This window comes from Pavona decussata, unplaced genomic scaffold (genome assembly GCF_977016875.1).
Source record: "Pavona decussata unplaced genomic scaffold, jaPavDecu1.1 SCAFFOLD_154, whole genome shotgun sequence".
NCBI classification, from domain to species: Eukaryota; Metazoa; Cnidaria; class Anthozoa; order Scleractinia; family Agariciidae; genus Pavona; species Pavona decussata.
Window position 1 is genome coordinate 65,001 of NW_028145566.1, and position 27,500 is coordinate 92,500.

At 39.3% G+C, this 27,500-nt stretch overlaps 4 protein-coding genes across 21 annotated transcripts in view; 1 reads left to right on the top strand and 3 right to left on the bottom strand.

Moving 5' to 3' along the window:
• The first annotated feature begins 4,125 nt into the window (after positions 1–4,125).
• On the top strand, positions 4,126–8,111 carry LOC146466004 (uncharacterized). The gene is made up of 6 exons (XM_085127799.1): positions 4,126–4,265; positions 4,613–4,695; positions 5,486–5,735; positions 5,894–5,984; positions 6,586–6,840; positions 7,059–8,111. The coding sequence occupies exons 1-6, from the start codon at positions 4,218–4,220 to the stop codon at positions 7,532–7,534; spliced, it is 1,203 nt and encodes a 400-aa protein (XP_084983925.1). The 5' UTR covers positions 4,126–4,217; the 3' UTR covers positions 7,535–8,111.
• Positions 8,112–8,692: 581 nt separating this feature from the next.
• Positions 8,693–11,583, bottom strand: LOC146466005 (uncharacterized). The gene has a single exon (XM_085127795.1). The coding sequence runs from the start codon at positions 11,255–11,257 to the stop codon at positions 9,854–9,856; it is 1,404 nt and encodes a 467-aa protein (XP_084983921.1). The 5' UTR covers positions 11,258–11,583; the 3' UTR covers positions 8,693–9,853.
• A 2,350-nt stretch (positions 11,584–13,933) lies between these two features.
• Positions 13,934–27,500, bottom strand: part of LOC146466006 (uncharacterized) — a 35,665-nt gene continuing 22,098 nt past the window's right edge. The window contains exons 1-3 of one of the 2 annotated variants that reach the window (XM_085127913.1): positions 20,960–21,456; positions 17,330–17,912; positions 13,934–16,279 (exon numbers count right to left, since the gene is read on the bottom strand). In XM_085127913.1, coding sequence (XP_084984039.1) covers positions 14,250–16,279; positions 17,330–17,912; positions 20,960–21,001 — 2,655 coding nt within the window. In that variant the 5' untranslated portion in view covers positions 21,002–21,456 and the 3' untranslated portion in view covers positions 13,934–14,249. Of the gene's footprint in view, positions 16,280–17,329; positions 17,913–20,959; positions 21,457–27,500 lie in introns of those variants that run through there. The other variant, XM_085127914.1, reaches the window with a different exon arrangement.
• The window catches only part of LOC146466007 (uncharacterized), an 82,778-nt gene continuing 77,335 nt past the window's right edge, over positions 22,058–27,500 (bottom strand). For 10 of the 17 annotated variants that reach the window (XM_085127895.1, XM_085127907.1, XM_085127903.1 and 7 more), the window contains one exon: positions 22,058–23,452. In XM_085127895.1, coding sequence (XP_084984021.1) covers positions 23,177–23,452 — 276 coding nt within the window. In that variant the 3' untranslated portion in view covers positions 22,058–23,176. Of the gene's footprint in view, positions 24,820–27,500 lie in introns of all 17 variants that reach the window. The other 7 variants (XM_085127911.1, XM_085127910.1, XM_085127908.1 and 4 more) reach the window with 1 other exon arrangement.

Genomic DNA, 27,500 nt, shown 5'->3' on the forward strand with positions numbered 1-27,500 from the left:
CCGCGGTCAAACGTGAAAAAATATATATGAAAGTAGATACCTGGTGAAACATAAAAAATGAGGCTAAAAGCCCATTAAAAATGAGGTCTTTACTTTGAAAAATTAAAGATGAGAAGATTTTTGTGATTCAGTAAACTCACAAAAACTCTTATAAGCTTACGGACCGTTTTACGGTGCATTCGTTGAACGAAACATCGGGTCAGATCATCTTTGATTCGTCATAAATCACATACACGGTAGTTCTTAGATCTTCTTGAAGTACCAATGAAGTATAAAATAACTTATGCTTATTTGAAAGGTCTTTCAAATAGAACAAGAATAGCGTTTTCTTATTTGGAATATTTTCTCGCGTTCCAGATATATCGAAAGTTTTTGTTCAAAATTGATGACGTCACAAATCGTTTCAGTACAAAAATAAATCACAAAATCAAGAATATCTCGGGAAATATTGGAGTGATACCGCTTAAACTTGGCACCAATAACGTACACCAGGCGAAAGACGTTTAAAATAAGCATAAGTTGATTTATACTTCGTAGGCACCCCAGTTAAACTCGAGTTGAAGTGTTACGGGCTTGATGCGCAACCTTGGTATTTTTAATTTAAAGTTAAAGCTGCTTTTACATCATTCCAAAAAAAAGCCCCATATAAAATCATTTGTATTTTTTATTCACAGTTTCATTCCATTTTGTTCGTGTATGGAGTAGAAGTCAATACATTTAGGATCATTTGAGGAAAACTTTGACATCTTCAGGGATGTCAATTTTTGATGAAACCGTTGTATCCGTTCCACCTTGCGGTTCCTTGGCTCATTAGAAGGTCGCATATGGCAAGATCAAAGACTGTTTTTTTTTTTTATGCTTCCATGCAATTTTGTCAAAAGGAAAAACAGACGTTGTACTACTTGGGGTGTGCTTATTATAACATCCGTATTCTTAAATCGAACGAGCGAAAACATTTGACAGCTTACGACAAGGTTTAGACGTGATTGATTGCACTCAAGCTCTTGAATTCTTTACTGACCACACTGTTATAAAACGTTAGGATTTTCCGCCTTTTTTGCAATTTTTGTTTCCGGAACAAATTTCGAACACGTACGAAGGTGTAAATTTTGCTATTTCTGGTTGCTAATAAGAAAATCATTTCGATTTATTTGCCGTTCAGCTAACTTACTCTACAGCCGCAATTTTCCAGAAATCCAACACGGCCGAAAACTCGGAGAGTTTCCCCGCGCGCGACTCGGACAACAATAATGCTCAGATAATTAACCTAAAAATTTGCTGCAACTCAGTGGAGGCTGTTTGATATGATCACGTTGAGTCAGCATTCCAAAGCGGTGGTATTCTATAGTGTTTTAACTTACGTTTATTTTGCAACGCAGGATCATTTTCAGGACAAGATATTAGTGCTATTGTTTTCAGTATCTAAAGAGAGTCTTAAAATAGAAGGCGTCGCCCTACACGGGGTTCGGTATTTAAAAGGTTAATTTTAATTTGTCCTAAACAGGGTCAGGGTTTCAAACCCTATAGCGACGCCCTTTAAACTATTCCCCCCTTACCCCGCCGGGCTTCAGAAGTCGATTGAGCGCGCCCTGTGACTGCGACCCATCCACTGACTCAAAGGTCGTGATACTGAATGATTGACTCTGATGTCAAAAGCCTCAGGGTCAATGTGGAATTCTAATTTTAAAAGTCTTGATGACCGCTCGGCTGATTTTAATAATAGAAAGCAACAGAATTTTCAGTAACTATTTTCTGTTGCAAATTTTCGCCTAAGAAACCCATTATTTTTATAAAAAGCTTGATGATTATTATCTCTTTATTCAATATTGTCCATTTCCTGCCAGTATCCCGTACGTGATTAGACTCGATGGGTAGCATGCATTCTTGAAATTTCGAGCGTTAAACGGTACTCTAACTTATGCCTGTATCATACAGACTGATCTGAGATTTATCAACTGCCCAGGGTCCACAGTTGCCACAAAAATTAAAAACACAAGTGTATTGTCACTGAATGACTCCTAATTCGTACCAAGGCTAGGTTCACTCTATGTTACAGCAGAATTTAATTCTTTGGCTCTCCTGTATGGTTATTAAGATCCTGTTACAGAGTTTTCTTTACCGTAAAGAAAAAGTCGAAAACTATATTACATAATCGAGGGGGGTGAATAGGTCTACGGATCGGCGGATTTGGTGAATATTTTAGCCCGGATTCTGGATTCAGAGCGAAATTTTAACGGATCTGCGGATCCTATGATCACAGCGGATCGCGGTTTTATACAGTTTTGGGGCCCGGATTTTGGATTTTGGTTGTTAGGAAGATCAAGTTTGCTCTTTTTTCTCTTATGTACAATATTTTGTTTCGATACAGACGTTGGTTACATAAATATTTCGTTGATAGTCATCCTCAACGCTAAAACACAATATCACGCAAGGCAACTCCAACAACTGAAGTCCCTTTGTATCTCGCGTATCATCTAACGCGGCAAACAATTTGCGGATTTGGATTTAGTTGATTTTTTGAGCGGATCGACGGATTCAGCCATTAATTTTAGCGGATCAGCGGATTTACATACTCCTATTCACCCCCCTCATAATCTAAAGTATTAAAGTAAAGTTGTGACAGCTAAATCCGTTGCGATTTCTGAGGTGATTAAGGCTTATTAAGGTGGTTCTAACTTTTTAGTCTATGTATGAAATCCTAAAAGTGTGATGCCGTTTGGTCCTGTTTGTTACGCTCCATAGCTTCGTCTTATTCAGTCAATAACACAGATTTAACTCATTAGGGTGAACTGATGGATAACGTCAATAAGGATTAAAAAAACACAAAGGACATGAACGGCGGTAATCTTTTAATAATCACACATGAGTGAAAAAAAATAAAATGGCAAAGCTTTTACTCCGCAGTTGTTTAGATAACTGCCATGGCAGACATCAAAAACACGGCCGTGAAACTGATTTCGTTCGAAGTTATTTTGGAAAGATGCACGCGTGGTAGCTCAACGCATTCCTTAAAATGTTTGATTATCGGACAAAACTCCGTATCTTTTACGTCCGTTTTGCAGTAAAATCAATTCACCTGAATCAATAATATCCTCCCACGAGACGATACAATACGACCCCCTAAAAGCAGACGCGTTGGAGGCAAACTTTGGTTGTGTGACAATTTGTTGTCATGGTTGCGACGTTAGACTATCATCGACGTCACGCTTCATGAGCAAGCTGAGATAAACGCGTGACAGACCGTTACATTCGGAAAAGATGGCGTAAATCAATGGAAATCAAATGAATCTGTTGTCTGTAATTCCTCGAAATCAAAAAATCGTTTAGTTCATAAAGACAACTGTAGGGTGCTATGTACCTCACCGTAGTCATCGCAGATTTGTTCCAGATAAGGATAGGCTATTTCCTGGAGACATAGCTTTTTATTTACATTTTAATCAATAGTTCCAGTACGTGACTCAGCTCATAAATGCTAATACCGAGCACGTTTAACCGATTTGAAAACTTTTTTTATACTTGTCAATGTTCCGTGGAACTTATCTCAGTGATTACAGCTAAAAACATTTCCTGGTGCGGTCGGATAACGCCTTGACACGTAAAAAATCATTTCAGCCAATTTCGATTTGTAGAATAATCTTGTTTAATTCGATTCCCGAATTATAAACTTAACGCAAATAAACTGATATTATTTCTAGGAAAACTGAAAACTCTTTTGTCCGTTTAAAGTTAACATCTCTTTAATGGTATATTTATAGACTGTTACAAAAAAAAGACATCATATATGGATATCTTATGAGCAGTGCACGCCACACACGATTTATATATGGGGTTAAAAAATGCCGGAATTAATGACGACAGGTATAGAAAAGCTCAAAAGACAAATTACTTTTATGATGTGAAGACCTTTCTTAAACGGTCTGCATGACTACGTGACGTTAAACGCTCCACACTGTGTGTTCATGTGCTTAGTCATTGGGTTCGACGTGTATAGAAATCAAGTATCTGACGTCACGATTTTCCAAACCACGAATTGTATTGTTTCAGCAATTCGGAGTGCTGAATACCTTTTGGAGTCGCACGGCTATAAAATGAGTGCATTTCCAAAGCGGAGCCAAACAGCTCGGAGACTCGAGAGAAGAGGAACTAAAAGATAGCTGGCTGAGAAGAAGTTGAACCTTCGTGCGAAAAGACAAGAAGAGTGAACTTTGAGAAAAAAAATGGCTTTGCCCTCCACAAGAACTTTGGACAACACGAAGAAACTTAAGGTAGACATATTTCCTTGTTAGCAAACATACCAAATGCAACACGAACGATAAGAACCTCTTTGGAGTTTAGCCACTAAAACTGCTAGTTACGGTAACAGAATTTTTTTTGGCCTTTTAACTTTTCTGACCTGAACTCAAATTTTAATTCTCCTAAAGTGTAGTAGATGGTAATGCCCTATTATTCTCTCCATTTCTTGTATCGAGAATGTCAGATTTTGTTAGAGGAAATTAGTCATTGATCAGAGCTCTTAACCAATATTAGTTTCGTTACCATCTAAAGGCTTTTCAAATAGCCTTTTGCTTTGAACTTTATGTACTATCAGTTTAATTTTTCCTTCTGTTTTCAGAGCCCACACAAAGCCCCTCGTATTCTCATAATTGGTGGTGGAGTTGTGGGAATGACCAGCGCTCTTCAACTATTGAATAAAGGGTAAGTGTGTTTTTCCTAAAACTGAATTTGGAGATTAGGAAATCGGTGAACTCTTCAAGAAAACATAAGTAGAATTCAATGTTCAGTTATCTAATGAGTTTTAAACTTAATAATGTTTGTGGATGAAATTGTAGCGGAAAAGATCGGTGGCCCTAAAAAAACAGAGTTGGCATTTGAAAACAAAAATCATGCTGATCGTCTCAAAACCGGTAAAGCCAACATATTATTCCGGTCGCTAGGAATTTTCCGCAGAATGGTAGGCGGAACTAACTAGTGAGGATAGAAGCGAATGAAACTTCCTTGACATGTTTTCATTACTAAGCATTTTTTTCCTTATTGTATGAACTGAGTATGTGGCCTTGGAGCAGAACCAAAATTTTTGTCTCGGTTTTAAGGGAAACGTACACTAAAGCAGGAAAAATGAGAGCTTCCTTGACACGTACGTCGTTTAACGGTTTTCTCAGAAATGATCGCAATACAACTAAATCAAATACAAGGCAATCACATTTGTTCATCCTGGAACGTAACTGCTTTTAGTTCTGAAACACTGTTTTTTATATGTCTCCGTAATGCATACCCGCGCCAAAATAGGAGACACTCGCGAGCGCACCAACATTTTAGGTGGTCCGCTCGCGCGTGGTGACTAAAGTCTACACGCAGCCATTGTCATCGGTTTTAATTTTGCTTTCCTTTCTCTCTCATTTCTGTCAGTGCTGCCTGTGATAACTATGTCTTGAAAACAACTCCACGATTGTTTATTAAAGTGTTTATTCTCTGATTTTTTTTCCAGATACAAAGTTACAGTAGTAGCAAAGGAGTATGCCTCTCCTGTCGCTTCTGGTAAATGCATCACGTCCGAGATCGCCGGCGCTTTGTGGGAATGGCCGCCTGCGGTGTGTGGACGACACACAGACGAAAAGTCCCTGGAGAGATCCAAGGTGTGGTGTATGGACAGCTATGCTAAGTTCATGGAGTTGGCCATGAAGCCTAAGGATACTGGAGCCTACCTCAGACAATCTGTGTTCTACTTCAAGGACAAGGTTTGTGTCAATTTACCAATACTTTCTGACTAAATTTAACCGGAAGCCTTGGTGGATCATTCTCCATGTTCTCTAAGAAACCACTAATTCTTGGTTTGTCGCTGGATTTTTCTTGGAAATAAACAGTTTTAACGTTAATACGCTGTTGTGTTTTATAGGTTGAAGATCTTCCAGGCCAGGTGGACAAAATGAACGAGCTTTGTCATTTGCCAGGATTTCGTCACGATGCCAAACTCATCGAAGAGACTGGTTAGTCTCATAAGTTTCAATTGTTCTTTGTCAACAGTTCACGTTTATCCTCGTTCCGTCAGTCCATAGTTAGTCATTACTATAATCAGTCTTAGCGAAATTTTTAGTAATCTCGACTAGCCGTTTGGTTTTCAGTTTTTCAAGATAATTTTTATCATTTTTACCGAATTAGGATTTCGGTGAGCAGCAACAAATAACCTTGTACACATAAATCAAGCCTGTAGGGTAAGACTGAGTATTTATACCGCTATAACGAGGAATGTGTTTTTAACAGACCATTTTCTTTTCTTTCTCTCAGCTGTGAACACAGTCTCATATAAAATTTCGGATACTCTTTGAAAGGAGATGACGTTTACTTTAGTCTCAGGGAAATTTTTAGTAGAGTCGATAACCGATTTTATTGTTTTTGGACCAAAATAAAAAAATGTATCTCAAAAAATATATTTATAAAATTAAAATAATTCACAAAATCAAAGTACGTTGTAGTCATATTCGGGTGGGGCGAAAAATCATATTTTGCAAATATCTTTTCTTCTGTATCATTGATGCTTCTAAAGCGAGGAATATGTTAAACAAATCATTTTCCTTTTCTGTCTCTCAGCTGTGAACACAGACACTGGTGTAGTGGACGCCTACCAACACATGGCTCCAATGGTTGACACAGTCGTGTACATGCAGTGGCTTTACAAGCAGTGTAAAGACAAGGGCTGTCGCTTTGTGCACGATGAAATTAAAGGACTACTGAGAGACCAAGCAGAGAACTTGAAAAGGAAATACAAAGCGCAGTTGATCTTTAACTGCTCAGGACTCAGCGCTAAAGAATTGGCTGGAGATGAAGATGTATATCCACTGAGAGGTAACTAAAGGCTCTTTGACGTTTTCAGTCTTGACTCATGATTTAAGGAAAGTTAAGAGCCCCAAAACACATCTCCCAACTTTCACTAGAGAATGGCTTATATCGATGATAAACCTAATTACAGTTATTATTATTATTATTTTTTTTTTTGGTAACGCACCCCAAGAGAAGATGGCCAATGTTAAGAATGGTAAACCGTAACTTTTCCTCTCTTTCAGGTGTGATCCTTAAAGTGAGAAACGACGGTAGCCTGATGCCCAAGCTCAATCATTCCATGTGCATCTCTCTGATTGAGGACATTGACGAGTCCAAGAAAGAAGGACAAAGCTTTGTGTTTATCCTACCGAGAGGTGAAGACAAACTTTGGCTGGGCGGCATGGTACAACCCAACCAGTGGGACCGAAATCTTACGCTGGATTATCCACCAATCAGAAGAATGTTTGAGAAAGTTAAGGAATTCTACCCTCCCCTCCGTAACTACGGAGACGAGCACGTGGAGGAGGTGTTGGTGGGACTTCGACCCGCTCGTAAAGGCAACGTTCGTCTGGAGTGGGATCCAATATGTCCGTCTATTCTACATAACTATGGACACGGGGGCTCGGGCGTGACTTTCTCGTGGGGCTGTGCTATTGAAGCCAGTGCAATGGTGGATCGTGCTCTTAAAAGACCGCAGATTTATCTTTCAAAACTTTGAACTTTTTCAACATTTTTAGTTCATTGTATTTTGAACGAGTTAGTGTAAATTTTCTGTAAGTATAAATCAGCTTATTGCTTTATAGTTTCACTCACTTTTTGTTTATTTTAGGGGATCTTAATTTTTGATCAACGTTTTCTACTTGTCGAGTTTTCATATAAGCATTGATGTTTCCTAATCACTCAGTTGAATCTTCATTCCAAATACAATAGCGATCCGATTTACAGCTTATTTGATACTAGTACACAAAATATATTTATTGATAAATGAATGCTAATAGGTGAAAGGTGCTATATCTGTGGTCAACTCATATTTATCGTTAAACTAATTAATATAAAGAGTACAGCACGCGTAATAGAAAATGAAAGAGAGGTTATTATTATCAACTCAATCAGTTAAAGAAACGAGGGAATCTAAAGACGACGATATTTTTATATTTATATTTATGAACAGACTCTTTGTTGTAAATACTACTTTTCTTGAATAAACAAATTTTATCTCATGAAAATGACTTGCACGATATTCTCTAAAGTAGGCTCAATCGATAAATGTTTATGCAGGAAAAGCAGATCTTAGCAAGTGTTTTTGAAATCCGAAAAGAAAATTCGGGGTAACCACACATTTTTCAGAGATAATAAAGCGTAAATAATTCGAAAAACGTCATAGATTGTTATGTATTTTGAAAATGCATAACAATCTATGACGTTTTTTTTAATTTCGAAACTGTTGCTTATGTGTGATTACCCCCAATTGTTTTTTTTTTCTGATTATTTCAAAAGCAACTTTTAAGATCTTCTTTTTCCTGCATAGCTATAAACCACGCAAAAATACCTTGACCTAGTAGGCCTTATTCTTAAGAAGTCATGGCTTCTCGTACTATCCCGAGCTGCGCAGAACGCATGCGCTGTAGCCATTTTCTCTTAGTGATAAATGCTTCCCACAAGAAGAAGCAGCGCGCGTGGTGTCTCCTCGCCTAGTGAAGCGATATCTGCTCGCACTTGCGTATCTGGTTCGTCCGCTTTATGCCGCTTTATGATCACGAGTATTCTAAGTTTACAGTAGCAAGGATTTTCGGAAAGCCTACAGCAGCTTGTAAATTTGGGGGTTGGGATTCTGCACGTCCCTAAAAATTTCCCATTGACAATTAACTTAAAGATTCAGATACAATTACGAACAGTTCAAACAGTGTTAGCATTCACGAATATGCCTTTCAAAGGCCCGAAAACGAGTTTAGAAAAGATAAAACGACATTTGCCGAGCACTCTTTTTAAATATTCATATTGGGGCCCCTGGAAATTTCAGCTCGCTACGCAAAAGACAGTAAGTATACATAAGTATATATCATGGTATACGTTTATTTTGCATGTGAGCGGTCGAGCTTCGGCTAGACCTAAGGACTTGAAACAGCTTCTAAAGCTGTAACGTCGTTATTATACAAATGTGCGACTTGTTGGTGTTAGCAAAGAAAAGTTACATACGCCAATAGCTGGTCAAATACTATTTCTTACCCTTTATTCAGTCCATGATATATGATCTGAGTTTTAACCCTTCAAGCCCTATCAGTGATCAGCATCAAATTTCGCCTTGTAATATCAATACTTATTCAACCCATGAGGTCATGAGATATGACCACCCATAGTGAATCTCCTCGATACTTTTAATAACTTTCTCCACAGTACTTTTATAAGAAAAGTATGAGGACAAGAGAGGAGAATTTGTTCTTTGTTTGATATTAAGGGTTAACGGGTTAACAGACTCGACTTCTAAGGCCTCAAAGGTCTAAAAAAAACTCGCTTAAGCTTCCATATTTCCTTTTACATGCTCACAGCGTCAATTTTTCAAGGTCTTTTTCCTCCAAGGAGGTATCCTTGCGTAGTGCTCCCTGGTTCTATCTTTTGAATCTGTGAATAAATTCCTAAAGTGTCATCATTCATTTCAAATGAAAGCCACTCGGCAGTACCTTACAGTGGTGCCGTTTAATGTGACCTACATTTGAATCCGGGAAGTCGTCCGTACACACCACCCGAAGGTGACATGAAAGATTAATGCAATTCCTGCATTTTTTGAATAACAAGATCGGTGAGCCAATGCAATCGTTCGCGGGTGACGTCCAAGCGTATCGCCATTCAGATGAACGTTTACTAAGCAGCACTTTGACATTGCATTGTTTGGCTTTGAGGAGTACGAAACGAGGGCACTTTGGATTTTAAAGGAACAAGGATGTTCTGATGGAACGCTGATTTCTCCTTTCGTGACATGTGAATCTGGGCATGTGAAGCAAACAGGAGAATGCATTTTGATCGCTCGGCAACAACACGGCTAATACCTCACATCGCACATTGGTAACATTCTCTTCAGTTCTAAGATATCCAACGTCGAGATGCTCTTGCAATTCGAAATTTCTAATTCTCTCAGATTTCTAAGATTCTGTGAAATAAGGACCAACGTATCGCTGGTCACGTGAGCACAGTTTTGAATGTTCAATAGCTGCAGCCAGCGGCAATGTTTGATAATCTTACCCAGGCCCTCCGCGGAGCAGTCGCGACAATCGCCAAGATGTAACTCACTTACAAAGGGTAGATTTTCGCTGATTGCAACCAAATAGGTGTCGTTCATTCTTCCTGAGTATGACTTGAGCCGCTTCAATTTTTGACATCTTTCCGCGATCGTTGGGATAAAACTACCGTGGATGTTATACGGATTAAAACAGTGTTCTCCGACGATGAGGGTTTCCAGGTTTGGGCTCTTTTCGGCAATCTTCGCAATACCCATGTCGGAAATCGAGGTGTCTATCACCTTCAAATAAAAGAGGTTAGGAAACGGCTTCAGCTCGTCCGGGGAATAGCATAAGACGTCCGTCATATTGTACAAGCGCTCCAAGTGAACTTTCGACAAACTTTCATGGCAGACTTGAAGAACTGCGCGGATACCGCGATCTGATATCTGATGGCATTCGCGGATGGTGAACGATGCGAGGCAAGAACAGCACAAGGAGATTGCTAACAGCGCATCATCAGTGATGAAACAACACCAAGTAAGATCGACAGCGGTTAAAGATGGAAAACACGAACACAGTCTCCATAGCGACAAATCATCAACCACGGGCTCGCCCTCATCAAAGGGGATGACGTCATGAATGGAGATGACCTTTAAATGTTTTACATTGTGACACACAGACACTAACATACGGTGACAGTTACCTCTGCTTCCAAGCTTGATATTGCCTATTTCAGGGCACTGCTTGAGTAGCCTGGCAAAGCCACCTTCGGAGACGCCACTTAGAAATAAGTTGATTTTTCTTAAGCGCGTGCAGTTGAAAGCTATCTCGTCCATGCCGTAGTCCGACACTTGAAAACAGCCTTCAATGTTAATGCTTCGAAGATCAACGCAATTCTCCGCAATCTTTTGAATGACTAGATCCGTGAGCCATTTGCAGTCGCTTACATTGATGTGTTGGATGGTTTTACCCCAGGAAGCTATCCAGCTTTCCAGAATTCTGTTGTTGACTTTGCTTGAGAGAGCGCTGTCCTCGCTAAGGTCGATACTTTTCCAGACGCTGTAGTCGTTAAGCAAATGGTGCCACTTCCAACAAACTCGACGCAACAAGAGGCGTTCCTTGATAGTGAACTTACAAAATATCTGTAATATTATCGAGTCTGGAAGTTCGAGAAACAGGAAAGATGAACTTTCTTTGTCCACAGTAGACCCTTGTTTCAAACTCATATTTCAATGAAGATTACAAATTGGATATAATTGGATAAACAGCCTTAAATTTCCTGTAAAGTTAATTTACCGTTTGTGACGTCACAAGGCTAGTAACATGCGCGCATGCGCGCGCCGAACACAGTTCCTCGTCAAACGTAGGCCACATGCTGGCGCTCTCAGGGCTTCGGCCCTTGCTTTACGAGGCTTAAAATTTGTAGTCTTACGAGATCAAAACTAATGCTCTACGCTACCTGAATTTTCGTAGTTAATGGGTAAGTGTTAGTCATCAACCACTTAAATTAAATTAGAAATACACGATTGCAGCTACAACGTTTATGCTCTAAACGTGTTCTAAAGCCAATGTTACGTGATGTTTGACGAGACAGATTTGCAGCGACGGCCTTTAGCGCAGTGATTTGGCGTAAAAAGATGTTTCTGTACATTAACATATACGAGCGTACTGGCAACGCGCAAATTGCAGTCCATTTTTCGCGCGCCTATTAGCTACAGGCCATCAAGTTTTCGCGCGACACAGTTGTCGTTGGAAATCGCCGCGTGTAATGCATCAGTCAATTCCAGCTGTGCCCATCCCCCCGGGCAATAGTGGGGCATTTTCCCACACTGTCCATCCGGGGGTTAGGCATTAGCCTTCACCCAATTACCCCAGGGCATTTGACCATCTCGCTCTTTTCACCCTACAGCATTGTCGCTTCATTAATGACAAATTCATCGGCAAATACATTAAGTGTCTTATTGAATACGTCTAGATAGGACATAAAATGGGACGGTAGAGCTGTAGACTGACCTATTTTTACAATACTACGTGAAACAATACCTAGTTAGGACTAAATTTGGCCTGAATTAGCTTAGATGTTACTAAAAGTAAGACGAGAAACGAAGAAAATAAAACATTTTTGACATGTTTGAGCCACCACCCCGGGGCATTTGAACGACTATTTTGCCCGGCAGTGGGGCACTCGCCAGTTTATTTTCAAAAAATCCTAATTCCCGGGGGTCGGAGGGGTGGATGGGCACTGTTGGAATTGACTGATGCATAATGTGCACAAAAAAAAAATTGGACACTTTTGGAGAAAATTAATCGTATGTTGCACCAAACACTAGCCGAGTGTCCCTACGTCAATCTTGGTTACTATTTAACGTTCTAGGGAAAAAAATAACCGCTTTTTACTGCCAGCGAGCAAGGCTTTTAAGAAATGAAAATCTCAGCCAGCTTTAACTGTGATCCTGGGGTCCTGACAGGCAGGAAAAACAAATAAGACATTTTCTACCCAGTTAGAACCATTGTTTTAATAAAAAATCTCAGCAAACTAGATATTTAGAAACGTTCCAGCCAGTTAACCGTCTAATGTATTCAGTTCCCAGCCAACTGTATTCTAACCTGCAGAGCGGCCCCATCAGGTACTCCTGAAAATCGACGGCACGCTTCGCTAAAAAACATCCTTGCAAACAGTAAAAGGCAAATAGTCACTTGTAATATTGCCAGTGATGTTACAAGACACGATTTGCAACGATTTTCAGCACGCCGCGAATTCAGTTTAAATGGCCTTCGAACAATGAAAATTGCGCAGAAAATCGTCCACGCGCTCGTGTTACACGGTATCAACGTTCTGCGCAGGCATTATCACACGCGTGGCTTGAATAGCCTTTCACTCACATGTTCATTCAACGACCGCCTACATGTCTTTTCCTCAAATGGTGACACTTTCACGCCTCATGGTTTCGCGAAGTTCCACGCGTAAAAGAAACTATGCATGCACACACAAGCTTCCAACTTCATACTGGGTTTAAAATAAAAATGACGATTAATTGAAAACAGTTTTTCCTCAAAAAGTGCTTCAAGTTGTTTATCGTCAACCATCGAAACCTTGTTTTGTTCCGACATAGGTTTAGAGGAGAGCGCAACCACGATTTGCCACTGGATGCGCTGTGGTTTTTTTCAGATTTATTTCTGGCAGAATTCAAATACGATTAACCTGGCCTTCACAAGGTGCAAAACGCAAAAGATTACCTTAGTAAGTAAGTAAACTTTATTTATCCAGGGTGCCCCATCTAGCTACATGGCTGTTATCCAGAGGGGCCCTGGTAATAAACTGTGACAAATAAATATAAATATAAATTAATTTAAATAGTTAAGAAAAACTGCCTTGTGCTGTTTTACATGCAAATGTCAAAAATGGTGGGTTTTAATAAAAAGTTTAAAAGAAGAAAGCGATTCTGCTCTTTGGATTTTAGTATAGGTAGCCGCGAATTAAAAAGGATAGAACCTGAAAATCTAAAGATACGTTTACCAACGCTAAGTTTAGGCATGGGTAGGTGTATACCTGTTTTTATACGAGTGTTGTAGCTATGCACATCACAATTCCTTATAAAATAATCACATAAATACTGAGGTACAAAGCCATGCAAGCACTTAAAAACTAAAATACATTTATGTATTTTGCGGTCTGTTTTGTAAATCAAACCATCCTAATAAATGTACCAAGACTTTCTATAGAGGAATCACGTCTTTGAGTAATACGCGCGGCACGATATTGCAACCCCTGCAAACGTTTGTTAGACGCAGCCGATATTTCACCCCATGCAGTGTTACCTTGACATTTTTTAGCGGCAAAATTTATTCTTTAATTAGGAGTGTGAATAAACGTGTGTAAATTCTTTTCTTCGTAGGCTTTCACTTCTATCGCAGAAGCTTCATCAGTGAAATGACATGTAAAAACAGCTTTTCTTCTTACCTTTTTATCACTTGATCCTTTCGGATCACGTGACAAAAGGTGATTGAACTGAACAGTGACGGAGAATATGCTCTAAAAGGAGTCTTGTCACGTGAACCCAAAGTAAACCAAGGGATTAAACCTCCATTAACTAATGTTGAACCACTAGTCTAACATAGACTGGGACAGACTAAAAAGCAGTTCACTCTCTTAAACGGCCACTTCAAGAATCCTGTCGAAATACTTAGGCCCCCTTTCTTCAGTTACGTGTTTATGGTTCAATAGCTTGATACCATTCTCAAGTCACAACCCTTGTGTTCTGATATTTTCTGGGACAGGGCCTGAAGAGCAACATCTAAAGGAGATGCTATACCATAAAGTTTATACTGATTCTCATGTTGAGCGAACAGGATGCCAACCCCTGAAAGGCAAGTGACATCATTCTCATCATCCCTCTTTTTTTCGAAAATCACCGCTCCAGAATCTCCTGGAGCTACAAAGTTAAAAATTCGCGACCGGCCCTCGATACACAAGCAGTTCTTGCACCAAACACTCTCATGCAAAGTAACCCCATCTTTTCCACAAACCTCACAGGAAGATTGCAAACCTTGAATTTCTTCCACTTGCGATTGAGTTGCTTGCCTCTGTGCACATTTTTGACAAACGCAATTATGCACTTGTACAACATGTAGTGGACCGCTACCTTTTCTACATAAGGAAGACTTCATAAACATCTTTGCTTCTACGAAATGGCCTTGCTCGGTGTATCCTGTTGTTCTGCCACTCTTACAAAGCTCCTCGGGATCAAAGTCCCTAGCTGTTGCTTGGGAGCATTCACCGCTGAGGTCGTGGCTTCTTCCAATAACTTCAGCTATTTTACTCTCTCTTAAACGCTTCACTTCGTCCTCATTTAACTTAGCGATTGCAGCATCGATAAAATATTCTTTGCCATCACTCCATTTCACATTACGTCTCAAACCAGTGATGTAGGTTCCAATAATTCTGGGTTGCTTTGAGAAACCTGTCTCTAAAGCTGTTTCGCGTTTCGTCAGTCGGATGAGCATACTCTCGGGGTATGCCTCGGGGCCTGACTCTTGGAGATGGTTGTCTTTCTTTTCTTTTAACGCCTCAAATTTCTCTTTAATTGCCGGTTCTTGAAGACCGTCAACTGAAAACTTCATCTCTGAGCAACCCCGTTCAACGATTCTTCCGACCAAGCTTTTGTACTCATTTAAGTGGTACTGGAGATAGTTTCGGTAGTCATTCAAGCCAGGATGAATAATTTCTGACTTCTCAGCGTGCTGCATGACATGATCACACGAGAGTGCATACAAGGTACCGCTTTTTTCATCTTTAACAATAGCACCCAACGTTCCAGAAGCGTCTTCATCTTTTACGCCAAGGCTTGCTCCGAAACGAAGCTCCTCCCCCGGCGTTTGTGCTTCGTTTGGCGGCCACCATGGGTTTGAGATTCGAAACCAAAACCCTTGCACAACGTCTACAGGGTAAGAGCCAAGAGTGACCGGAAACTCGGATTCGCCAATTGGGATGTGACCTTTACCGAGAACATTAATAGTAATACATGGCTTTTCTGTCTCCCTTGAGTCTGTGACTTTAAACGAGGCCTGCACAGAAGTTATGTTGCGATGCTTGTCAAATACGGCAAGGTTTTGGCTGATAATTTCGCTGATTTCATCAACCTGAGAAGCGTTGAGTACTTGGGGTACACCAGAAGGATACTCTACAGCTGTGACATTCAATATATAAGCTGCCTCGTTGTACAGATCAAACCATTTCAGTCTCGCATCCATCTCTCCGAAGCATTTATTGGCGGCTTCTTTTAAGCTCTCTGGTATACCAGACTCACCGCTGAACACGTACAAGTGAACCACCATCTGGTCATTTTCTTCGTATGGCAACACACGCACACATTCCTCCTGCTCAGATTCAAATTTCATCGTTGCTTTTGCAAATCCCATTTGACTCTCAACTTGGATAAAAAACTTTTCAATCAGTACAATCTCACGCGAGAGCTTTTCTACAATTTCTTCCTTTGTTTTTATCGGATAAAATTCTTGCCATTGCAGAAACCATTCAAACTGCTCCTCAAGTTCCACCAGTTGAACTCCTGTTATAGATTGTTGTTTCAGAGCTTCACTTTTTTCCTTCTGCTGATCTGGGGATGCTGGAATAATGTCTTGCTCTACTTTAGTTGTGTCGTCCTTCTTCTTGTTCAACTCTTTCAAATCTTTTTGAATCAAGGAAAGCAGATGTTGATCCACAGTATTTCTCGTACGAGATTGGCAACCTAAACATTGAAAAAAAATACGGCTTCACAATGGAAGGCTACTGTTTGCTGGGGGAGTAGCGGTATGGAGACAGACAGATTGGAATAACAGTAAGAGATAAGCTATAAGAGTCTGTCCATCTCCATCATGAAATAAGCTCAGGTGTAAAAATGGAAAATATGTTTGGATGGAGGGCTTCTGGTGTGGGTGTATAATGTGAGGATATAGAAATGAACCCATTACTGAAATATATATATCAATAAATGAATAAATGAGAAACAATTGCAGTTGTGTACACAGCTAAACCGGCTGCAAAAAAGAACGTCTAAAAAAACTTCAAACTTGAACAGGATTTGAACCCATGACCTCTGCGATACCAGCCCTTGAAATGCTCTATCATCTGGGTGTTGGTCATTTTATGAATTTGTAATATACCCGTAGTGGTGAAGAGATGAAAATAAAACGTATGAAATAAACATATATGAACTGCGGCTGCTTAAGATGGGACTGCTTACATTGGTGAGCGTAGCTGCTCAACCTTATCTAGATGGGGGAGGAGGTGGTTTCTACCCTCAAAATTTGTGCAAACGCCATGAAACTTGGTGCCTAATCAGAAATTTACCTGGGAACAATTTAATGTGGTCGGTTAGTGTTCATTGACTTTGTTGTTACCATGGCAACGGATTTTGACAGGCTGTTTTTTCAGAAAATGGAAAATCCCATTTTTTAATTAAGAAAAATACTTTTCTTACGGTGACTTTCATGCTTTTACTTCATATAAGTGTTCTTTTATTAGTTTTGATTCCTTTTTCTTCAATTGTGGTGTTCCTGAAGATCTCAGGAAGTCCAGAAATCCAAGATGGCTGCCATTTGGCAATAACATTACTATGACAAAATTGCATGTAATTTGACATCATCACTTCTCGTTACAGGGCTTAAAGGAAACTTCTTCGGAACAATGGATTGTAGGTGGGGAAGGGTAGGGGTTAAGAGATCATTGAGGGAGAAGGAGCTCTACAAAAAATCCAAAACATTACAAAATCAAGTCTGTAGATAAATTTCTGGGATACCTTTATCTTCCAAGCCATGCAGTTGATGTAATACTTTTGCCTCCACAACAGCAGTCAGCCCTAGACTTACCACTAATGCCCTCAGTTTAGCAAAACAATGAAGGAAGAAGGTGGCAGACCATTCAGTAAAATCAAGATGTTCCAATCTGTTTATGATATTTTTTCTGACATCATTAGCACACATCTTAATTTGCAAAGGGTCAGGTTCAGGGAAATAGTTTGTAAACCCAAGGAAGAAGAGGACAGCAGTCATGTCCAATAACTCATCAAAGGCTGAAAACTGGGCAAGATAATATGGTAGGTATAACTTGGCCAGGTCTACTGAACTGTTAATGTTGTAGTTGTACTGGTGTATGTTTCTGCCATACAATTGGTAATTGTTGTTAATGTTCTGAAAGTTTAACTTTCTTAACCAAGGATTAGCATTGACTTCATCATACGCCAGTGTAGACCAGTATGCTTCTTCTTTGGAATAATGAAAGTCCATTCTGTGCTTGACAAACTCTCGCAAAACTGGAGCAACAACTTGCCTCATAGCAATTCCCACAACAATCCATCTCATCTTCTTATCAGTGGATATAATCTGCAGTATTTTTAATAAAAAGAAAAAAAAAACTTAAATAGAATTTCGAGAGTATATGATCCAGTATTTTTCAGATAACTTTGCTTTTTGATGTTATGAAATTCGTTGCGAAATTGGGTACCAAGTAACTATTACAAGTCAAATATACCTTAAAAATATCCCAAACAAGTTTGCAAGTTTAGCACCATGGGTGCACTTAAGATCTTTGAACTGTTATCTATTTTTTAATGAAGACAGAAAACTATGAAACACTTTCTCCAACACTGAGCTTGAAAATGATCAGTTCTGACTTGCATCCTCATTGTTTATAAGGCCATATAACTCACAGATTGGCTGTAAAGAAATCTTTCCAACATATTCTACTACTAAGTAGAACACAAAGAACAAAATCATGAGAAATCAATCACGTCTCAGCACATTTCAGCAAACTTTACAGATTCAATTCATATTCATTTTGGGAAACCCGAATCATTAAGTTTGGATGTACATTACATTTTGGATGTACATAACATTTTTTTGGAGTAATCCAGCCTGGAACTGGACCGTTTAAAGTAATAATAATGATAACAATAATAATTCTTTATACATTGTCTATACTTTGTTGAGTCTCCTTGTGGGAGCAGAGGCAGACCACCCTCTGTTTGTGTGGTGTAATATTATTGCTGTTTGGAACTTGAGACTTTATATTTACGTGACACTATCAGTTAAACTTTAAGTGGAGATATTAAAGTTGCCTTTTACCTTTATGTTAAAAAAAAGTTTCAAGGAAATGTTGATTGAGTTACACATGGTGGTTTTTTGCCATTCCGAGCCATAGAAACCTTTCTGTGGTAAGTAGGCAAGTCCCTGCTGGCGAGCGCTATAGGATGCTACTTCAAACCGGAATTGTTGCAAAATTTGAAAAATCCTTCGCTTTGCAACCGTTGTGCTTCAAATACCCAACCCTGCCCGGCACGGGGGTTTTGACACTTCCACGCAATGGTTGTGAAGTGTTGATTGGCTGATATAAAATGGACCGCACGTTAAGAATTCCTTTGGTCGCTCACTTTGCTAGAGATCATAGTTTGAAACCTACCTGGAGGACTTGAGCTTCACTTTTCTCTGAGGAAATTTAACGAATGAAGCCCAAACTCAATGCAATGACATGGTGAAATATGTAATAAATCCGAGGCCAGTGAAAAAAAGGTAAGAATTTTTCAAATTTTGCGACAATTCCGGTTTGAAGTAGCACCCCATAGCAGTCCCCAGCGGAGACTTGCCTGCCTTGTTATCCTTCTCTCTAGTACAGTAAACTTGCCAGAAAAAGGTTTCTACAGCTCGGAATGGCAAAAAAATACCACGCGTGACTCAATCACCATTTCCTTGAAACTTTATTTCAACATAAAGGTAAAAGGTGACTTTAATATCTCCACTAAAAGTTCAACCGATTGTGTCGCGTAAGTATAAAGTCTCAAGTTCCAAACAGCAATTACACCACACGAACAGAGGGTGGTCTGCCTGTGGTGGGAGGTAAAGAAGGGTGTGGGTTTGTTTTGCAAATTACATATCTGTAATAATTTAATTTTTGTTTACTCTGTATTTTGAAAATCATTATTTTGTTCCGTTTTAAAAAATTAAGTCTTACAGTCAGCCCAAGTCCCAAGATAAGAAAACAAACTTTTATCCTCTTTAATAAGCCAGTAGCTGGGTTTCTTTACAGCTGGTCACAGGTTACAACTACAGGTCACTGTATTTGTATACAAGCTAAACACGGTCTTCTAATACTACACTCCATACTGGAAAAGCTAATTCTGCCCTAGACCACCCAACCCTCTTGGTTATATACACTACAACAGTGACCTGTACTTGTGACCTGTAAAAAAGGTCAGCAAGCTGTATTTTACAGTTAACAGGTCAAGCGTACCCCCCTAGAGTCTATTGATGAATCTATTATTTGATAATTGAACCCGTTAGTCGTTTCAAGTATTCAAATCAAAATTCTATATCTGATTGGATTATATGAACAATGCATGAAACCAGAAAACCAGAAAGCCCGCTGGAAAACCCCTCTCAATATATTCAGAGCGGAAATTCTTAATTTATATAATACTGGATTTTCCAAAAAGCAGATTTCTCGTGATTTACAGCAGTCAACGCGTACTGTCAGAAAGAAAATTCGCCATTTTAAACCGGGCATGGTGTAAGTGGGTCCTGTCGGGTAAGTTTTAACTTACTAATGATCACTTAATGGACATTTAAGTTTATACACGGGCGTTTATTCCGTTAGTTATTCAAAAAAAAAAAAAAAAAAAACTAAAAAGGATTGGAAGCGTTTTATCATAATAAGCAGTTCTATCAGTTCTCTTTTTGAGGTATATGCAAATTAATTTAGCAAAAAGTATGCAAACTCACAGTGAAAGATGTTCATTTCAGTTGACCTTCGACAATGGCAATGACCTTCGGCACATGTGTTACGCTATTATTTGCAGTATAATGGACAGTTTGGTGAAATATATACCAAACTATTTTATGCTACAAGGTGGGTACTGCTATACATGAAAGATAAATTGGAATTTTTCAGCCCGACTCATTTGCAAGCGCTTGACTTTGTGCTCTTGCCATGACCAAATTTGCATAATGAATTATATGAACATGCCAACAACATGCGGGAACAGTTTGAACGAACGAGCTGTTTCAAATGTAAGCTTACTGTAGTTTGAATTTTACAGGCTATTGCTTTTACTGTTAGCGCGGATCAATGTTCAAATTAAAAGCCAATAAGAATCGAATTTTAATTTGAACATTGATCCGCGCTAACAACGAATGAATGAATGCATTCTTTGAAACGACTAATGGGTTCAATTTTCAAATAATCGATCCATGAATAGAGTCTATGAGGTACGCTTGACCTGGTTCGACTGTAAAGGTTAATGTTTACATCAATATGAAATCAGTTTAGACTGTTTAGTGAGTTTGCGAAACAACTCGTAGGCTAAACGACGGGCTACCCTTGAAATTACTTCTGACGAACGGTAAGTCATTGAAACGAAGCTAATGCTTAAGCTTACCTCAAATTCTGCCTTGAAAGCTTCCACGTTTGCGGCCGCCATCTTTTCGACGTCGTTCCCAGGGCTCTCTCTCTCTCTCTCTCTCTTCGAAGGAAGAAAGAGGTATATTTGTCCAAATGGAATTTAAGCAGGCAAAAGCCTGATTGTTATCCACACTTGAATAAAATTATTATCCTATCCGTCTGTTCTTTTGTCCTGTGTATTTGATTTTACTTCTCCTTCCGCGTAAAATGTCTAAAATGCCCTAAAATGGTCTAAAATCGATCCCTGCCTCTCATTATCGGCGCGAGGAATGGGACCAAGTCCGTGACAATAAACCGAACATGGCGGACGGAACTGACTTTCTTCATCAAAGCTACTCTTTTCTGTATAACGTCCTCATTGAAACCGTCATTGCCGTAATTGTGTTGGCAATAGCAACCTTATTAACTAAAATGTTCAAAAGTCAAGAACATGGGCATAAAATGGTTCCTGGCGATACAAATTGTTCTTCCTCTTCGGAATATGTCTTCGATGTTCTCGCGATTATGTGATGACAGTGATGAAGCGGCGACTGAAGTACTTATTGGCCTAAAATTAAAATGTCGCAGTATGTAATAACTATTAATCTACCGACGGCAAATGAGCCAGTAGTTATTGGCCTAAAATGTTAGGTAGCGGTTCGAAATTCGGCCGTTAGTCATTGGCCTAAAATGTTGCAATGTAAGTGGTTCCAAATTCGGCCGTTAGTCATTGGCCTAGAATGTTGCAGTATGTAATGTAAGCGGTTCCAAATTCGGCCGTTAGTGGCCTAAGATGTTGCAGTATGTAATGTAAGCGGTTCCAAACTCGGCCGTTAGTTATTGGCCTAAAATGTTGCAGTATGTAATGTACGGGATGTAAGCGGTTCCAAATTCGGCCATTAGTTGCTGGTGTGACAGTAGATTTTTCCAACTTTGCGGGAAATACACGGAAACTGCAACGAAGGCTTAACAGGAACGCACGGGGAAATTTCACTCAAATGGGAGCACTCGCTCGCAGGGAGAGGCTGTCACTTCTCAAGGTGGTACCAGGGATCTAACTACGAACTGGACAGAACTTCAGCAACAGAGCGAGAAATTGGTCCAACAGAGCTTTATTCTGACTTACTTGTAATTCGAGAGAACATTGTACAACAAGGGCTTTTATGTGCTTGTACATCAATTATTTTATACAAGGTGCTATACGCGTGTCAATAGAACTAAATGAAAAATTCCAGCGGCAAACGCCTTTCTAAATACACTAAATTACAACTTAGAAAATCTTAATCCTACGACTAACAACAGCTGCGAGTAAATATTTCCGGAGATAACAAGAACTTTTCATTAAGTACATCAACACGTCTAACGAGAACCAATTCAACTAGGAAAATATTAACAGGACAGCTAAATTTGCTAGCTTTAAATTAATCGTGTAGAAGCTATCTACTTCTAAGGTAACCGAAACGAGCTCCAGTAAAAAGTAATTTTAAAGTTAATGAACTAAAGAAAGTAATTGTTGGCTTAAGTTTAGTGCAATACTTCCGAATCCTCCAGGGACAAAAGAAATGCTAATTTAGCTCCACAAGTTGTTTACATTTTGCTTCCGTTGGTTTTCTAAAGTTACAGAGAACAAGAAACAGCGAATATCTTAAAGCGAACTAACTTCTTGCAGTGAAAGCGAATAAATAATTTGCAAGAAGACCCAACTCCTTCTTCCTTTTTTAAGATTAAATATGTTTAAATTACGGACAATCAATCGGTGATGAATTAGCAGGCTATGTATTTGTTTGTACTACGACTTAAAATTCTGTGCGAAATATTAAGTTCCTAATTTCGTGCAAACTTGCGAAATCCCCCGTAACACTGGCCTAATATCTGTAATATTATCGAGTCTGGAAGGTCATGAAACAGGAAAGAGGAACTTTCTTTGTTCATAGTAGACCCTTGAACTATTTCAGTTAAGATTATAACTTGGATACAATTGGGTAAATAGTCTTAACTTTCTTGTAAAGTTAATTTACAGTTTGTGACGTCACAAAAGACTGGTAACGTGCGCGCGCCAATCACAGTTCCTCGTCAATCGTAACAAAGACTGGGACAGACTAAAAAAGAAGTTACTCGATTGAATGAGGGTCACTTCAAGAATCCTGTCAAACTCTGATTTCGTGTCATACACAAATAGACTTAGGCCCCCATTCTTCAGTTACGTGTTTATGGCTCAGTAGTTTGATAGCATTCTCAAGTCACAATCATTGTCATTTTGTGATAATTTCTGGGACAGGGCTTGAAGAGCAACCTCTAAAGGAGATGCTATACCATACAATTTATACTGATTCTCATGATGAGCGAACAGAATGCCAACCCCTGAAAGGCAAGTGACTGCATTCTCATCATCCCTCTTTTTTTCGAAGATCACCGCTCCGGAATCTCCTGGAGCGAGAAAGTTATAATTTCGCGAACGGCCCTCGATACACAAGCAGTTCTTCCACCAGACCTCATAAGCGTCATTACGCTGTACATGATGCAGTGCACCGCTACCTTGGCTAGACAAGGAAGGCTTCATAAAGATTGGTGCTGCGGCAAGACGGCCTCTCTCGGTGTATCCTGTTGTTCTGCCACTCTTACACAGCTCCAGATTGGTATTAATGAAGTCCTTAGTTGTTGCCGGACAGCATTCACCGCTTGGGTAGTTTCCTGTTCCAATAACTACAGCTATTTTACTATCCTTTAAACGTGTTACTTCGTCCACATCTAACTTAGCGATTGCAGCATCGATGAAATATTCTTTGTCATCAACCCATTTTACATTACGTCTCAAACCAGTGACGTAGGTTCCAATGATCCTGGGTTGCTTTGAGAAACCTGTCTCTAAAGCTGTTTCGTGTTTCGTAATTGCGACCAAGATACTACTGGGGTATGCCTCGGGGCCTGACTCTTGGACACAGCTGTCTTTCTTTTCTTTTAACGCCTCAAATTTCTCTTTAATTTCCGGTTCTTGAAGACCTTCAACTGAAAAGTTCATCTCTGAGCAACCCTGTTCAACGATTCTTCCGACAGAGCTTTTGTACTCATTTAAGTGGTACTGCAGATAGTTTCGGTAGTCATTCAAGCCAGGATGAATAATCTCTGACTTCTCAGTGTGTAGCATGACATGATTACAGGACAGTGCATACAAGGTACCGCTTTTTTCATCTTTAACAATAGCACCTAACGTTCCAGAAGCGTCTTCATCTTTTACGCCAAGGCTTGCTCCGAAACGAAGCTCCTCCCCCGGCGTTTGTGCTTCGTTTGGCGACCATGGGTCTGAGATTCGAAACCAAAACCCTTGAACAACGTCAACAGGGTAAGAGCCAAGAGCGACTGGAAACTTGGATTCACCAATTGGGATGTGACCTTTACCGAGAACATTAATGGTTATACATGGATTTTCTGTCTCCTTTGAGTTTGTGACTTTAAAAGAGGCTTGCACAGAAGTTATATTGCGATGCTTGTCAAATACGGCGAGGTTTTGGCTGATAATTTCGCTGATTTCATCAACCTGAGAGGCGTTGAGTACTTGGGGTACACCAGAAGGATACTCTACAGTTGTGACATTCAATATATAAGCTGCATCGTTGTACAGATCAAACCATTTCAGTCTCACATCCATCTCTCCAAAGCATTTATAGGCGGCTTCTTTTAAGCTCTCTGGTATACCAGACTCACCACTGAACACGTACAAGTGAACCACCATTTGGTCATTTTCTTCGTATGGCAACACTCGCACACATTCCTCCTGTTCAGATTCAAATTTCATCGCCGCTCTTACAATTTCCGTTTGTTTCGTCGTTGGAGAGTGGGGATTTCCAGCTGAAAGCTTCCCTGAAATGAACGCAAGATATTTGTATCTCGTCGTTTCGCTACACAGTCGTTGCGCTCCAACGTTAACAATAAAAATGTCATTATTTCGCGTTCTTATAGTGAGGTCGGGTGAAAATTTATCTTAGCTGTTTCTGTATTTCACACAGTTTGCGTGAGGAGTAAGTTGAGTTCAAATATTAGAGAATAAGTCAATTTTAAAATGTTGCGAATCGACTAAACTGCAGTGTAGCGAAACGACCGGTAAGCAACCATTTGACAGTCATATATTGCACAAGCCTGGTACATTTAACAATTATTCCACGAGCGCGCGTTGGATATGAGATGATAGATTGCCAACGAGGTGCGTAGCGCCGAGCTGGCTATAATCATCTCATATCCAACAAGCGCGAGTGGAATAATTGTTTTATTAAAAACAATCAAGAAGCGATCCTAGATCTTGCTGATTTCCCTTTGCAAGAACTACCGGAAGAGAATTTATCAATCGTTTTCACACGGGCATGGTATAATGGCTCATATACCATGGCTGCTAAGCCAATCAAATCCCTCGAATTGCATTATACAATGATCCAGTTTTCAATAATGACAGATAGAAAGACCCAAAATATGATGATTCTGACAATCATGGATACAGTATCTTGTAAAGAGAGAAAACCAGCTCCAGGATTTATTTCAGAAGTCTATTCGAGCAAACCACATTTTCATTCCTCTTGAAGTGGCCAAGAAAATTAGCTTTCTCAGAAGCCAAATGACATTTTCATACTCAACTCTGTAGCGAAACGACTTTGTAGGGAAACGACCGGGTACAACGGTCACTATTTGCCAGAAACCCACAAAAAAAGTTCACAAGCTAAATACAACAAGAAGCTGTAGACAGCTTGCACTCGGGTTAACATTGCTACTTGTACTTTGTGGTCAGGATCTTGCAATGTGTGGTATGGTATAATATATAGTGTGGCAGTACTATACTGTACACTGAAATAAACTTTAATCAGATTGAATCCCTTGTAGAAAAAAAACTCTCTTATCTCGTAAATAGCATGCATGGGTTTCGATGAGTACTGGCAAAAGGGTTAGGTCTCCGCAATTACCATATGTAAATTATCCGAAATCTGCTGCCTTTCCATATTAGGAAGAACCTTGCCCAAGCACTTGTTCTATCGAAATTATATTATAATGACATTCTTTATCAGTCGCTACCGGAATATTTAACAGCACGTCTTTTAGTGCACATGTCATGAGTAATAACTGTAAAGTTTTGTACTCCGGAATTAAAAAAAACACTCCGGAAACAGATAGACCCCTGTTTACTGCAGTACCGCTGTAGTAACACATGTATTTGTTGCTTGATTTTCCGAATCTCGTTTAAATCATTGAAACACCACCTCTGGTGCCTTTTTCAATCATTTGAAGCATGTCAATGTCTGTGAGAAGTTCAAGTTTGACTTGTGTTTTCTTAATTGAGGGATGCATCCCATGCAAGACCGGGAGATGTGTAGTGCCATGCAGGATCAAGATTGTAATTCTCAAGACGAACTTTTATGAATTTCTCAAAAACATCAGCAAGGAGAAGAACATCTGTCTTGAGATAAAGATCGTGATAATCTCCCATGTTTTTCAAGTTGAAAGTTTTCCAAATGTTTTGTGCATGTTCAAAGTCTTCATCTGTGATGTTTTCTTCATAGAGTTTTGAGAAAAATTCTTCTTTTGGTGGAAGATTTGTTTCATCGAATTTTTTTGATGTTGTTCATATAATCATAAGGATAAACTCCTTTTCTTGAAAGAAGTTTGAGTTTATCTTTTGAAAAGCCTTTTTCTGTTTCAATCAGTTTTTCTGTATTCAAGTTTTTGACCAATGCATCAAGAGAAGATGCCATGAATTTGAAGCTGTCAATGAATCTAATGTCGTGTTTCTTTCCTTTCTGTTCTCCTTTTTTATTGAGATAGTATCCAACAACTATTTTTTTTTTGAAAATGAAATATATTTTTCTTCATTGTTTGGAATGCATCTTATGTTTCCATGTGTTTTCCCGAGATTCTTGATGAAAAGATGTGCATCATAATTTTGAAGATTGTGAAAAATCACTGGAGTGAGCTTTGGCTTTCTAAATTTTTAAAGAGCCAATGTCAGTAAAAACCAGGCAACATTAAATACTTGTGGCAACGGTCAAAAAATCGATTTCGCTTATACTTTCAAGTTTGATACCCTATCATGTTAGAAGAACCCCTGTGCAGTTTGTTTTGAAAAATATTTTTTCGTTGGGGAGAAATTGATATTTTTGCAAGAGAGGGTAAATATGCTAATTTGATAGCTTAAAATTATGCAAGTTTGTCGATCTCTAGAAAATCGAAAAGGCTGTATTTAATCTTTTTGATTTTATTATCTTCAAGTATGATATCTCTTTGTATCTCAGGGAGATGTTCAGGCTTTTACAATGAACTCTAAATTTCTGGTGGATTTTTCAAAAAGACGTGGTTCTCATGAGTCAAAAAGTACCGTATAAACAATCGAAAGTTTCACCCGCGCCGATACAACAGATTGACTCGAATTTTACTGCGGTTTATGCTAAAACATAGGGCTTGAAGTTTATCAAAAGAAATCCCTTGGTAAATGAGTTTTTATGGCGCTGTTGACACTCACAGTTGGCTAAAAAGTGCAATGTTTTCTTGCATAATTAGCATCG